The sequence below is a fragment of the Drosophila suzukii genome, chromosome X (assembly GCF_043229965.1).
Source record: "Drosophila suzukii chromosome X, CBGP_Dsuzu_IsoJpt1.0, whole genome shotgun sequence".
In the NCBI taxonomy this organism is placed as follows: Eukaryota; Metazoa; Arthropoda; class Insecta; order Diptera; family Drosophilidae; genus Drosophila; species Drosophila suzukii.
Window position 1 is genome coordinate 16,312,790 of NC_092084.1, and position 13,494 is coordinate 16,326,283.

At 41.8% G+C, this 13,494-nt stretch overlaps 1 protein-coding gene and 1 long non-coding RNA gene across 9 annotated transcripts in view; one reads left to right on the forward strand and one right to left on the reverse strand.

Annotated features, from left to right (window-relative positions):
* The window catches only part of Tlk (Tousled-like kinase), a 78,765-nt gene extending 67,612 nt beyond the window's left edge, over positions 1-11,153 (forward strand). For 5 of the 6 annotated variants that reach the window (XM_070997704.1, XM_070997706.1, XM_036819877.3 and 2 more), the window contains 7 exons: positions 4,854-6,824; positions 6,930-7,718; positions 7,808-7,986; positions 8,329-8,521; positions 8,589-8,794; positions 8,882-9,101; positions 9,175-11,153. In XM_070997704.1, the coding sequence (XP_070853805.1) occupies positions 4,854-6,824; positions 6,930-7,718; positions 7,808-7,986; positions 8,329-8,521; positions 8,589-8,794; positions 8,882-9,101; positions 9,175-9,435 (3,819 nt within the window). In that variant the 3' untranslated portion in view covers positions 9,436-11,153. Of the gene's footprint in view, positions 1-3,546; positions 3,730-4,853; positions 6,825-6,929; positions 7,719-7,807; positions 7,987-8,328; positions 8,522-8,588; positions 8,795-8,881; positions 9,102-9,174 lie in introns of those variants that run through there. The other variant, XM_036819878.3, reaches the window with a different exon arrangement.
* LOC118878170 (uncharacterized) lies at positions 2,541-4,120 on the reverse strand. Of its 3 annotated transcripts, XR_011604749.1 has the most exons (3): positions 3,940-4,120; positions 2,779-3,448; positions 2,541-2,654 (listed from the first exon to the last, which is right to left on the reverse strand). It is a non-coding gene; the product is annotated as an uncharacterized lncRNA (long non-coding RNA). The 3 variants fall into 3 exon arrangements; XR_011604748.1 differs by having other exon boundaries at positions 2,541-3,448; positions 3,944-4,120; XR_005014705.3 differs by having other exon boundaries at positions 2,541-3,448.
* Positions 11,154-13,494: the final 2,341 nt, after the last annotated feature.

Here is a 13,494-nt window from a genome sequence, read left to right on the forward strand (position 1 = left end):
TTATTTCGGGACAACAAAATAGTACAACCCAGTACAAGTTCAACTTCCTCAATTGAATAATTAGTGCACCCTGTATAAAATAAAGATCTATATAAATTCAATTTTCTTTCGAGGGCACAAAAATCCTATTAGTTTTAAAGCTACTTTAAGAGTGCTCTTTATTCTAGCAATCTTTTTATGCGTGCAAAGTTTTTTAGATCAATGCAGACATTTTAAGACCTGTTTTCAAAAATGATTAATTCCCAAAGAGCTACACACTACCAAATAAGAAATTGTAATGTTATGTGGGTACAATCTCCAACTGATAACACAAATAATAGTAATAAAAAAGCTTCAGATTGAGCATTGTTGCAAAAGAATAATAGATTGTTTTATGGAATGCCCACTGTAAATTACAGAACAATGATAGAAAAAAGCGTACAACAGTTTTTTCAAGCACTATTGGAATGTGTCTCCATAATCATCTCCGTCTCCTGGTTCTCTGGCTCTGGCTCTCTCCCTTCCTATCGCTTTCTCTCTTTCCGCTCTGAGATTTTCTCTCAATAAGAAATGCATATGCGTAATGCATGTGAGTTCCGTTGGTTTTTAGTGCCACACCCACACAACGCCCAACCACCCACTTGCGTCTCTCTTCCGTTCTCCTTCCCTTCGGCCTCCTTTCTTTTCCCTTTGTCATCCTTCCAGACCCCTATTCCTCTATCCCCTAGTTATGTTGTACACCGCGAGAAAAATGTTCATGATTATAGCTACGAACAATAAAATTTAAAGTTGAAAATGTCCAAATTAAGCTTAAATTCATTTTGCCAATCGATTTACATTGGTAACAGTATTAATTTAAATAAATAACATCTTAAGCAAAAAATCGGAATCCACAAACTAGCATATAATCAAATTAGTAAACAAAGTTTACATGTTTTGTCTGCCCATTTCAAATTGATATTCAAAATTTAATTGTTTTTAATTTGTCCAACACTTTTTTTTCTTTGTGCCTTTCCATTCCATCTCGGTCCGCATTTTCATTCCACATTTGCTCCTCTGCTCTTTTCGCATGCACCTCTGCTTCTCCCTTTCGCACTGCCCCTCTCTTCTCCCTTTCGCACTGCAGCAGCATAATCATCATCATAGATTTATCTCATTCACGCGCACGTGAGGCAAAGGCAAGGCCCAAAAATTAAGTCGTCGGTTTTCGCTTTGCGTTTTGCGCTTCTCCTTCTGCTCCCCATCCTCCTACTTCTTCTTCTTGGCCCCTCTTCCCCATCCCCATGCTCACCCCTCGTTATCATCAGCTCATTTTATTGTCTGGCCTTTCGTTCGTCTTGTTTGCTCTTCCTCCCTCTTTCGTCTCCGCCTTTCTCGCTTTCTTAGTGTTCCTCAGTGTTGCCAATTTCGTGTTTCGCTGGCCGTTACAATTTTCATGCTTTGGCCATGTTTGGCAACACTTTGCTTTTGCTACAGCTTTTCTTTATGCTTCTGTTGCCACCTCTTCTTCTTTTCCTTCCCTCCTTATGCATTCGGGAACACACGGCAACCATGCGACAGCTGTTGTCTAAAGACCAACGATTATTAAGAGGGGGAGGGGAATGTAGATGAAAATTAAGGGGGCAAAACGGAAAGGGTAAAAAGTTACACATGTCAACAGTTAATTAGAAACAATCTATAAATACTAAAATATAAGTCTTTAAAAGTTTTTTAAAAAGTTAGCTAATTTTAAAAAGGGTTTTTAAGGATTCCAAAATATGGGATCTACAGTTAATTAGAAACAATCTATAAATACTAAAATATAAGTCTTTAAAAGTTTTTTAAAAAGTTAGCTAATTTTAAAAAGGGTTTTTAAGGATTCCAAAATATGGGATCTATAAAACCAGCTTGTTTGGAAAATTATTGTGTTACCAAGGAATACCATGCTAAGCGTATCAATATAAAACGTATTCTCTTGGGGAAATAAGGGAAATGTATTCTGTAGTTTCATTATAACAAATTGTTTTGCAGTTCCTATAGATATTGCGGAATTGTGAAATTCGTAGTTCTTGTAAATCTATCTTCTTGTTTACGATTTTCGAAGCTGTAAACTCTTCCCCTTATACAAAATGTATTCCTTTGTCGTCGTACCTTCCGTATACCCAGGCACAGTGTCCAATTTCTCTGTCCCAATCAAATTTCTGTTTGCTCTACGAAGTTTACGAAATTTTTATGGGTATCAAAATGCACAAATATTTATGCTCTACGAATCGAACAAAGCACGTTCTATATTTACTTATTCCACTTTTGCCTTCACCCCCCTGAAAACACAATATTTCTATTCTGTGCTTTGTATTATTCTGCTAACCAATTAACTGCCCATTGGAACGCATTGCACTACTTTTTTTTGCCCATTCCACTCGAAATTAATTCCTTTGATATTTTGTGTTTCCATATAGAGTTGATTGCTTGGCTATTTTTATAGCTGTTTTCGTAGAACATTTAGCAAAATTGTTCAGTTTTTATTTTGAAGTTTGTAAATTTTGAGGAGTACACACATCCGCTTATATAAAAAAATTCCATTAATTGTATTACATTATTTATTTACAAACATATACAAAATGGGGTTTAATATATTTACAAATAATTAAAGTATATCCAAAAACTATACATAGTTAGGAACGTGCACCGGTTAGCTGTAAAAATTAATCAATTTTTAAAAATTAACATTTGCAATTAAAAATTCTCCTAAGTTTAGCTATTAAGCTTGATTCTAGCTGCTTTATTTCTTATTCCAAAGGCTGAGGGCAGCACTGTTACCTTGTTGTTTTTGTTGCCTGTGTGTTTGTGGTGTTGTGGCAATGGCGCCCTCTGCCGGCGTCGTTGCTCGCGAATTGACAAAGACGCCGGCTGTCTCTCTCGCTCTCTTCCCGTCTGTTCTCTCTCTACTCTCTCCCTCCCCCTTCCCCTTTTTTTCGTTCACTCGGTGGGCAGCAGCTGCTTTCCGTTTTGGATTGGAAGTTCGGTGGAATGGAAGGCAGCAGCGAAAGAAGAAGAAGCTGCAACGCCGCGACGCTGGCAGCGCAGCTTGTGTTTGTAGTTGTAGTTGTAGTTGGCGGCGTGTGTAGTTTGCTTTCGCTGTTGTTTTTAAACGAACGCGCGCGCGGAAGTTGCGCACAAAATTATTTATCAACCAAAAAGACAAAAAAACGAGAACGAGAAAACTAAAACCTCCAATAAAGTGTAAAGAGAGGAAGGCCCGAGAAGAAGCAATCGGATTAATTTCTAGTGTACTCTAGCCCGTTTTTCGCATCGGTTCTATTTTTTTTTTGGTTTTTGCAAAAATGAGCGAATAGTTACACTCGCTCTTCTGCTCGCTCTTCCTCTCGCCGCTCATGTGCTTCTTCTTCCTCCTTGCTTGCTAACTCTCTTCTTTCTTTCGCTCCGCTCGTTACCATTTTACAAACACACACGCGAACGATGAGAGCGACTGCAAAAAAATCGGAATAAACAGTTATAATATATATGTGTACAAATAAACGATATATATATATTTCTATGTAAATAATAATATAAATGGGAAAGCATCAAGGCAAATGTGAAAATTAGTGCAAACTAAACTAAAACGCAAGAAAAAAAAACGGAAAACCAAATGTGATAATATTGTAATAGAATGTGAAAAGCCAAACACGCACACACCCATACACACATACACACACGCGCACGCAGCCACGTATGTGTGTGCAGAAAAATATGCGGCGCTTAAAAAAGGTGAACGGCATTTTGTGGCCATAAAATTGTGCTTTTTAACAAATTCAAGTTTAATATCCCAATAAAATGAAAGTTTTGATTCATTTAAAAAATACAAGAGCAAAGAAAATCGCTATAAAGGAACCGTAGCCATTTTCATTTCTAGTAAAATTTTTCAACATTTTTTTTTCATTGTCTTTACGCTTTGCTTTTTGATAAAACATTACACACACACATGCCACTGCATTCTCGCTCTCTGTCGCTGTTGCTGCCTCCCTCGCACTCGCGTTCTCTTGCACACGCAAACGCATGCCGCTGCCGCTTTGTTTTCGTCTCGCTCGCTCCCGCGCACATATTTTGCACATTCTCCTTTGGTGCCTCTTTTGTTGCCACCGCCCCCGGGGTTGCCACTTAGTCGCGATGTCCAAATGCCGCGCATGTGGCAGCACTCTCTCGCCCAAGTAAAAGAGAAGCGCAAAAGGAAATGCAAAACGAAAGAAGCTGCGGAGCAAAACAAAAGCGGCGTCAGTGTTGCAAAGTGCATAAAGCGGTCAGTGTGAGTGAGAAAGGGAGGACGGGAGAGAAAAAGAGTGAATTATTAAAAAATAAAAATAAAGTAAAATAAAATACCCATTAAGGCAAAAAATAAACAATAGAAAAGTTTAAAGTGTAATAACTTATTATTTAATGTTGGTCAAAAGTTTTGTATAATCGTCTAAAAAAATAAATATTTAATGAATGGGCGTAATGAGTATAAATTGTTGCAAACATTAACGAAATACCTTAACATGTAAATGTTTAAAAGAATTGTGTTGAAATGAAATCTTAAAAACTTAATTTATATAGGAGCTTTTAAAATTTTGGAAACAGATGACTAAGTACTTTCTTAAAGTAATAGTTCTATTAATTGCAGACATCCTACGCCCAATAAGTCCCAAAATTATATAAACATATTTTTAATCTAGTTAATTTCATCTAGATCCTATCCAAAAAAAAAACTTTACCGGAGCATAGAATGCTTTTTTTTTAATATTACAAATCAAAGTAGAATATAATTTTAAGTCGGTTGTTATGTAAAATTTTGGTAGTCAGTCCAAAAATATAAATACTAATCCTTGTACTGTTCTTTTCAATGCCAATTGCAGATGTCCGCCGGCGCTCAGTTGCAGATGGCCCCGCAGACCACTTCGGCCCTAAGTCACCACCATCCCAATCAGCAGCAGCAGTTGCAACCGCCGCAGCAGCCGCAGCAACCACAGCCCCCGCCCCCGCAACAGCAGCAGCAGCACTTTGCCAACCATCACAGCGCCCAGCAACAGACGCAGCAGCAGCAACAGGAGCAACAGAATCCCCAGCAGCAACAGCAGCAGCAGGCGCAACAGCAGATACTCCCGCAGCAACATCTGCAGCACCTGCACAAGCACCCGCATCAGCTGCAACTGCATCAGCAGCAGCAGCAACTCCACCAGCAGCAGCAACACTTCCACCAGCAACAGCAACAATCGCTGCAGGGGCTGCATCAGGGCAGCAGCAATCCGGATTCGAATATGAGCACTGGCTCCTCGCACAGCGAGAAGGATGTCAACGATATGCTGAGCGGTGGAGCTACGCCAGGAGCTGCAGCAGCAGCGGCAGCAGCCATCCAACAGCAACAGCAGCAACATCCCGCCTTTGCGCCCGCCCTGGGAATGCAACAGCCACCGCCGCCGCCGCCACAGCACTCCAATAATGGGGGCGAGATGGCCTACTTGACGGCGGGCACGACCACGACGGCATCGGTGACGGCAGTGGGCAAACCCCGGACGCCAGCGGAGCGGAAACGGAAGCGAAAAATGCCGCACTCTAGTGCGGATGAGGCGGGGAGTGGCGGTGGTTCCGGCGGAGCAGGAGCAACCGTGGTCAACAACAGCAGCCTGAAGGGCAAATCCCTGGCCTTTCGTGATATGCCCAAGGTGAACATGAGCCTGAATCTTGGCGATCGTCTGGGCGGATCGGCCGGCAGTGGCGGAGGAGCCGGTGGCGCTGGCAGCGGAGGAAGTGGTGCCGGTTCTGGTTCCGGAAGTGGCGGCGGCAAGAGTGCTCGCATCATGTTGCCCGTCAGCGACAACAAGAAGATCAACGACTACTTCAATAAGCAGACGGGCGTGGGCGTTGGAGTGCCAGGCGGTGCGGGAGGCAACACCGCCGGTCTCCGAGGATCGCACACGGGTGGCGGTAGCAAGTCACCCTCATCCGCCCAGCAACAGCAGCAGCAGACGGCCCAGCAGCAGCAGGCGAGCGGTGTTGCGACGGGCGGCGGTGCCGGAGGAGCCGCTGGCAACCAGGTGCAAGTGCAGACGAGCAGCGCCTACGCTTTGTATCCACCAGCTAGTCCCCAAACACAGACGCCGCAGCAACAGCAGCAGCAGCAGCCGCCGGGAGCCGATTTCCACTATGTCAACTCCAGCAAGGCGCAACAGCAGCAGCAGCAGCAGCGCCAACAGCAACAGACTTCCAATCAAATGGTTCCTCCACACGTGGTCGTCGGCCTGGGCGGTCATCCCCTGAGCCTTGCGTCCATCCAGCAGCAGCAGACGCCCCTGTCCCAGCAGCAACAGCAGCAGCAACAACAGCAGCAGCAACAGCAGCAATTGGGACCACCAACAACATCGACGGCCTCTGTAGTGCCCACGCATCCGCATCAACTCGGCTCCCTGGGAGTCGTTGGTATGGTCGGTGTGGGCGTCGGCGTGGGCGTTGGTGTAAATGTGGGCGTGGGACCGCCACTGCCACCGCCACCGCCGATGGCAATGCCGGCGGCCATCATAACATACAGTAAGGCTACCCAAACGGAGGTCTCGCTGCACGAGCTGCAGGAACGCGAGGCTGAACACGAATCGGGCAAGGTGAAGCTGGACGAGATGACGCGGCTGTCGGATGAGCAAAAGTGCCAGATTGTTGGCAACCAGAAGACGATCGATCAGCACAAGTCGCACATTGCCAAGTGCATTGATGTGGTTAAGAAGCTGCTGAAGGAGAAGAGCAGCATCGAGAAAAAGGAAGCGCGACAGAAGTGCATGCAGAATCGCCTGAGACTCGGGCAGTTTGTCACCCAGCGAGTGGGCGCCACATTCCAGGTGAGAGGGTTGATGAAATAGGAGGTGGTAGCACCACTGCACTTTCTTCCTTAGATCAATGTAATAACCTTTGTTTAACGCTACTTTATTTTCTTTAATTTACAGGAGAACTGGACGGACGGCTATGCGTTCCAGGAGCTGAGCCGGCGACAGGAGGAGATAACCGCTGAGCGCGAAGAGATTGACCGGCAGAAGAAGCAGCTGATGAAGAAGCGTCCGGCGGAGTCCGGACGCAAGCGCAACAACAACAGCAACCAGAACAACCAGCAGCAGCAACAGCAGCAGCAACACCAACAGCAGCAGCAGCAGAATTCCAACTCGAACGATTCCTCGCAGCTGACGGGCGGCGTTGTCACCGGACCGGGCAGCGATCGCCTTGGCGGTGCAGCCGGTGGCGTTAGCGTCGACAGCGGACTGGGTGGCAACAATGCGGGCGCCATCGGTGGCGGTGCTGTTGGTGGTGGCGTTGGAGGCGGCGGCGTTGGAAGCGGCGGCGTTGGCGGTGTCGGAGGCGGCGGCGGAGGACGTGGTCTATCGCGCAGCAACTCGACGCAAGCCAATCAGGCTCAATTGCTGCACAATGGCGGCGGCGGATCGGGTGGCAATGTTGGCAACTCGGGCGGCGTTGGCGATCGACTGTCGGATCGAGGAGGAGGCGGCGGCCTTGGTGGCAACGACAGCGGTAGCTGCTCGGACTCGGGCACGTTCCTCAAGCCAGATCCCGTGTCGGGAGCATATACTGCGCAGGAGTACTACGAGTACGATGAGATACTCAAGCTGCGCCAGAATGCCCTCAAGAAGGAGGACGCCGACCTGCAGTTGGAGATGGAGAAGCTGGAGCGGGAGCGCAATCTGCACATCCGAGAGCTCAAGCGGATACTCAACGAGGATCAGGTGGGGCTTCGATTCCGCATGGAATATAATACTAATCCCATTTTTATAACACTTGTACTTATTGTTGGTTTATTCTACCATCTTTTCAGTCCCGCTTCAACAACCATCCCGTGCTGAACGATCGCTATCTTCTGCTGATGCTGCTGGGCAAGGGCGGCTTCTCAGAGGTACACAAGGCCTTCGACCTCAAGGAGCAACGCTATGTCGCATGTAAGGTGCACCAATTAAACAAGGATTGGAAGGAGGATAAGAAAGCTAATTATATCAAGTGAGTAGTAAAACAGAGGAGCAGGAAAAGTCAAGGGCGGGGGGAATGCCAATTGATTAGAGAATAAGGTTATAGATTTTGCACAGATCAAGTTAGCAGTTGTCGAACTATAAATATATGCTAATACCTTTCAGATCAGAATAAATGAAAAAGAATAGCATTTATTTGCAAGACCTTAATACTAATACCTTTTTACCATAAAGTAGATGAATTTCTTTGGGCTAAACTAAAAGAAGGCAACAAGATTAGCTTACAATTACAATGGGCGGGTCGCTATTATTGAAAACAAATTACTAAAGTCTCATCTTGTTCGAAACCCTCGCTAATTACCCAACAATTCAGACACGCTTTGCGGGAATACAACATCCACAAGGCGTTGGATCATCCGCGGGTCGTCAAGCTCTACGACGTCTTCGAGATCGATGCGAATTCCTTTTGCACAGTGCTCGAATACTGTGATGGCCACGATCTGGACTTCTATTTGAAGCAACATAAGACTATACCCGAGCGTGAAGCGCGCTCGATAATAATGCAGGTTAGTTATACTTACTCATAACTAGGATTTCAACTTGTAATCTCTAACTGAATTTCTCTGCCCTCAGGTTGTATCTGCACTCAAGTATCTAAATGAGATTAAGCCTCCAGTTATCCACTACGATCTGAAGCCGGGCAACATTCTGCTCACCGAGGGCAATGTCTGCGGCGAGATCAAGATCACCGACTTTGGTCTGTCAAAGGTGATGGACGACGAGAACTACAATCCCGATCACGGAATGGATCTGACCTCCCAGGGAGCAGGCACCTATTGGTGGGTATAACGTTTCAACAGAGACTATAAAAACGTCACTAGGTTTTCAAAACTAAATGAGTATTGTTCTTTTTTCAACCCCTATAGGTATCTGCCACCTGAGTGCTTTGTGGTAGGCAAGAATCCGCCGAAGATCTCCTCCAAAGTGGACGTGTGGAGTGTGGGCGTGATCTTCTACCAGTGTCTGTATGGCAAGAAGCCCTTCGGTCACAACCAGTCGCAGGCCACGATCCTCGAGGAGAACACGATCCTGAAGGCCACCGAAGTGCAGTTCTCCAACAAGCCAACCGTTTCCAATGAGGCCAAGGTGGGTTGTCTTGGACACTTTAACAAAAAGGAATAGATTGCTAATTCAGATCCATATTTATATTTTTCTATAGAGCTTCATTCGGGGCTGTTTGGCATATCGCAAGGAGGATCGCATGGATGTGTTCGCGCTGGCCAGGCACGAGTACATCCAGCCGCCGATACCGAAGCACGGGCGAGGTTCGCTCAACCAGCAGCAGCAGGCGCAACAACAGCAGCAGCAACAACAGCAACAGCAGCAGCAACAGTCGTCGACGTCGCAGGCCAATTCCACTGGCCAGACTTCGTTCTCTGCCCACATGTTTGGCAATATGAATCAGTCGAGTTCGTCCTAGCTGCCAACCAAGCGTAATTCCAACTCATAATTCGCCGCCGCCGCAGTAGCAGCAGCAACTTTAGCTGCCAGCCAACAGCAACTCCAACAGCAACAGCAGCAACAACTTCAACTACAGCAATACCAGCAGAATCAGCAACTCCATTTGCAAAACAGTAGCAGCAACTATGCGGCCACGCTTCTCGATGCAGCGGCCTTTTGCTACGAAACTGTGATGGATGCAGCCCACTTCCACAACAATAACAACAACAGCACCATCATTAACAACAATATGCAGACAATGCCGGCGAATGCTATCAATGCTGCTGCTGCAGGAGGAGGAGGAGGAGCAGGAGGCGGAGGAGGAACACCGGCCTATCAAGGGAAATACAAGCGCTGGCAGCAGCAACAGTTGCAACAGCAGGCCCAACTGCAACAGCAGCAACACAAGTTGCTGTTGCAACAAGAGCTGCTGTAGAGTTAGAACGAAAAGTGGTGTGCTGATGTTTTAAGAGGGAACGCGATGACAAGGGAGTTAAGAGAGAACGAGGAGCTGCCTGCAACACTGCCGCCAAGCCAAGCTAATGTTGCTGCTGCAACGGCAACACCATCAGCAACAAAAACAACCAGCAACAACACCCCAAGAATTTCCACAGCGAGTCGCAAACAACAACAAAAACTTAAATTAATGAAACTATATATAAATATATATATGCATATATATATTAAATGTGATAAACAAGCGTAAAGCAAAAAAAAAAAAAGAAAACAAGAAAGGAAGAAAGCAGCAAATACAGCAGGAGAAAGACGAACAACCAAGGGGGCGAAAACCCTGAAGATAGGGAAAAAGCAAAGCTGCAGTAAGAAACCAGAAGAAAAGAGCACAGAAGAATGTTAGAGCAGAAGAAAAGCAGAAAGTTGAAAGCTGAAAAGAATTGCCGAGGAGAGAAAGCTTGAGAAATTGTTTATAAAGGCTGCTATAAACACACACTTTTTTTTTGTTAACTATAAATACCAAGCAGAATAATTAATCTAAAATACATAATAATTAAATGCTAAATGTAAATTAGTAAGTAGGGTGGCATCTAAAAGCAAAGGAAAACCGCAAAAAAAAAATACGATTCCCAAGAACGCGTAAGAAAAGGCACATAATATTTTTTCTTTGTATTAAAACATAATAATGGTACCATAAAGAAAACGTAGCAAATTAGCGTAGGCTAAATAGCACAGTATAAAAAACTGAAACCGAAAAAAAAACAGAAACACAGGAAGGATTATAAAGACGCAAAGTTGAGAAACCATTTGCAATGGGAAATTGTTGCATTGTTTTTTTTTTTTGGGTTATGTTTGTTTGAAGTTCAAACATTAAAATAACACTCATACACACACACAACACAGCACACAGACACTGCAGACTATTTTTGCCTTACAAGGAAAGAAAAAACACTAATTTTAATTGCCAATTTCCATTTTGTATACATGCATATTTAATATTATGTATTCGCGTATATACACACATATATTTATCATTTCCTACCCACGAATGTTTCTTTTTATTTTTTTTTATTGTATGCACCTACGATTATTACATTTTAACGCTTTTAAACAAAGTTAAAACCAACTTATAACTATATCCAAACTTTGAAGTGGAAAAGAAATCATTATTTGTTTGTTTTGTATCAAAATCCAAAAGAAATTCGATTTAAAAATAAAAGAGTTCCATAAATCATACACACCGCACACACATATACATTTGTATATACTCGTATCTGAACAACAAACAAAAAACCGAAGAGATAAAAACTAAAAGCTTAATCAAATCAAATGCAATTCCAAAATATCCAAGAAAAAAAGAATCAGATAACCATTTTTTTTATATGCCACAAGGAAAATGCAAAGAAAATGAGAGTAAGCGAGAAAAAATCGAAGGAAGGAAAAGCTTGAGATCGGTCGGATTCTCAGATCGGATCAGAGAAAAACAACAGAAAAATAAGCCCATTTGAAGTAATTTACTTCTAATTACATAGTAAACTAATGTAATAGTTTTTATTAAAAAATATATATATATGTATTGATATATATATAGATACATGTTTTTTTTTTTAATTTTAAAACTATATTTGTAATGCACTATGCGTAACATTGTATTAAATATTAATATCCAAGGCATATTAATAGAAATATATATATAAACTATACAAAAACTGCAAAAAAACATGAACTACCAACCTAAATGTTTCAATAATATATAGATCTATATGTATGTAAAACCGATATGAAATCTGCCTAATGCCAGACAAAAAAAAAACCTACAAGTGAAAGTTGAAAGCTCCGAAGAGTAAAAGAGATAGAACGAGCGGGGAAATAAGGACGCAAGATTCTTGAAAAAGCGGAAAACATTTTTTTCTTTAGTCTATACAAAGCAAAAAGCATAAAAAATAAACCGAAATTAGTTTTTAGAGTGACAAAACATGAAAACGGCAAAGCGCGCGCGAAAGAGATGAAAAATGGGCGCTAAAAAAGGACGGCAAGCAGAACAAGAAGAAAAAAAAAATGCAGCGTCAACAACTCCCTAAAAATAGCAAAGAAAATTGTAAATATTTATATAAATAATTTATGCCTAATTAAAATTAAAATTAAAGAAAATCGTAAAAAAACAAAAGAAACATAAAAACCAGAAGAACCATTTCAGATTTGTATGCAAATTTGTATATGTACGTACTTTCCTTTAATTTTAGCCAATCAGTTTGTAAGAACTTTTTTTTGCATCTCTATAAAGAATAACGATATATGAGGATAATGATTCCGATTTTTTTCCGTTTAATGTAAACCGTTAGGATAAGCCCATACCATAACGGCCGATATCTAAATGTGTGTGTATATCGATGTGATGTCATCGATTGTCGATAACGATTGGATGCGAGCGTGTGTTGATTTAATTTGATAAAGATAAAGGAAATGTAAGAGGAGTGAAGATAAAGAGAGAAGATACATGAAGTATGAGAGAGAATCTATCTATAATATAATTATGTAAAATGCACATCTTTAAATTATAACTTATACATATTTAAAATGAAACTATTATTATTATTTTGATTACCATTATCATTATTTTTTATTACCACTTAACGGTTTCGGTTCGATCCACAGCGAAACCAGCAACAACAACCAAGAAACAGAAACAACAACAAGAGAAACAAAATAAACAAGCAAAATGTTTGATAAAAAAAAACCCACAAAGAGATGTTTTTATTTATTTTGCGTCTTTGATTCAATTTTATTGAGTTTTTCATAGAGGAAAGTTGCCACACTCAAGACAAACACACACACGCAAGCGTATAAAGCTAAACAAATTAATACCTATTAAGTGTTTAAATAGTACTAAACGAATCAAAATATAAATACTTAAAAAGAAAAAAATAAACAAAAAATTAACAAAAAAAAACAGCAGCAGCAGCATGAAAAACGATGAGACATGGAGGAAAAGCGAGAAAAACAAAACCCATTAAATTATTTGTTGAGTATTTTATTAAATAATAATTACGATAATAATTATAAAATTTAAATTGAACGAAATGCGAAAAACAAAAAAAAACTGAATATACATATATATATATATATTATATATAAACAAATTATTTAATAGTTATGCTAAAAAATTATTTAAAGTGAAAGGATATAAAAAATATTTGCATGCGAGCGAGCAAGAAAGGCATTCAGAAAAGGCCACCGCCACCGCCCTTACCGAAGCCCGAACCCCACCCCCAATTTTTCCCATTTTCCACCCTTTAAAGCCTTCAACCGCCCACCCAACATCCTCCCCTCAATGAAAAGGCGGAGAAAGCTGAAAAAATGAAGCAAAGACGAAAAACGGGGGCGGCTAACTGAGAGGAAAAAGCGCGAAGAAGATACTAAATCAATAAGTAAACATAAAGATTAATTAATAAATTAATTCCAAAACAAAAACGAAAAAAGCTAAAAAATAAAAACAAAACAACAACAAAACAAAAGACAAAAAGCAGACAAAAAAGAAAAAACAAGACGATACATTGAAAATAAAAAAATACTAAAATGATTAAAA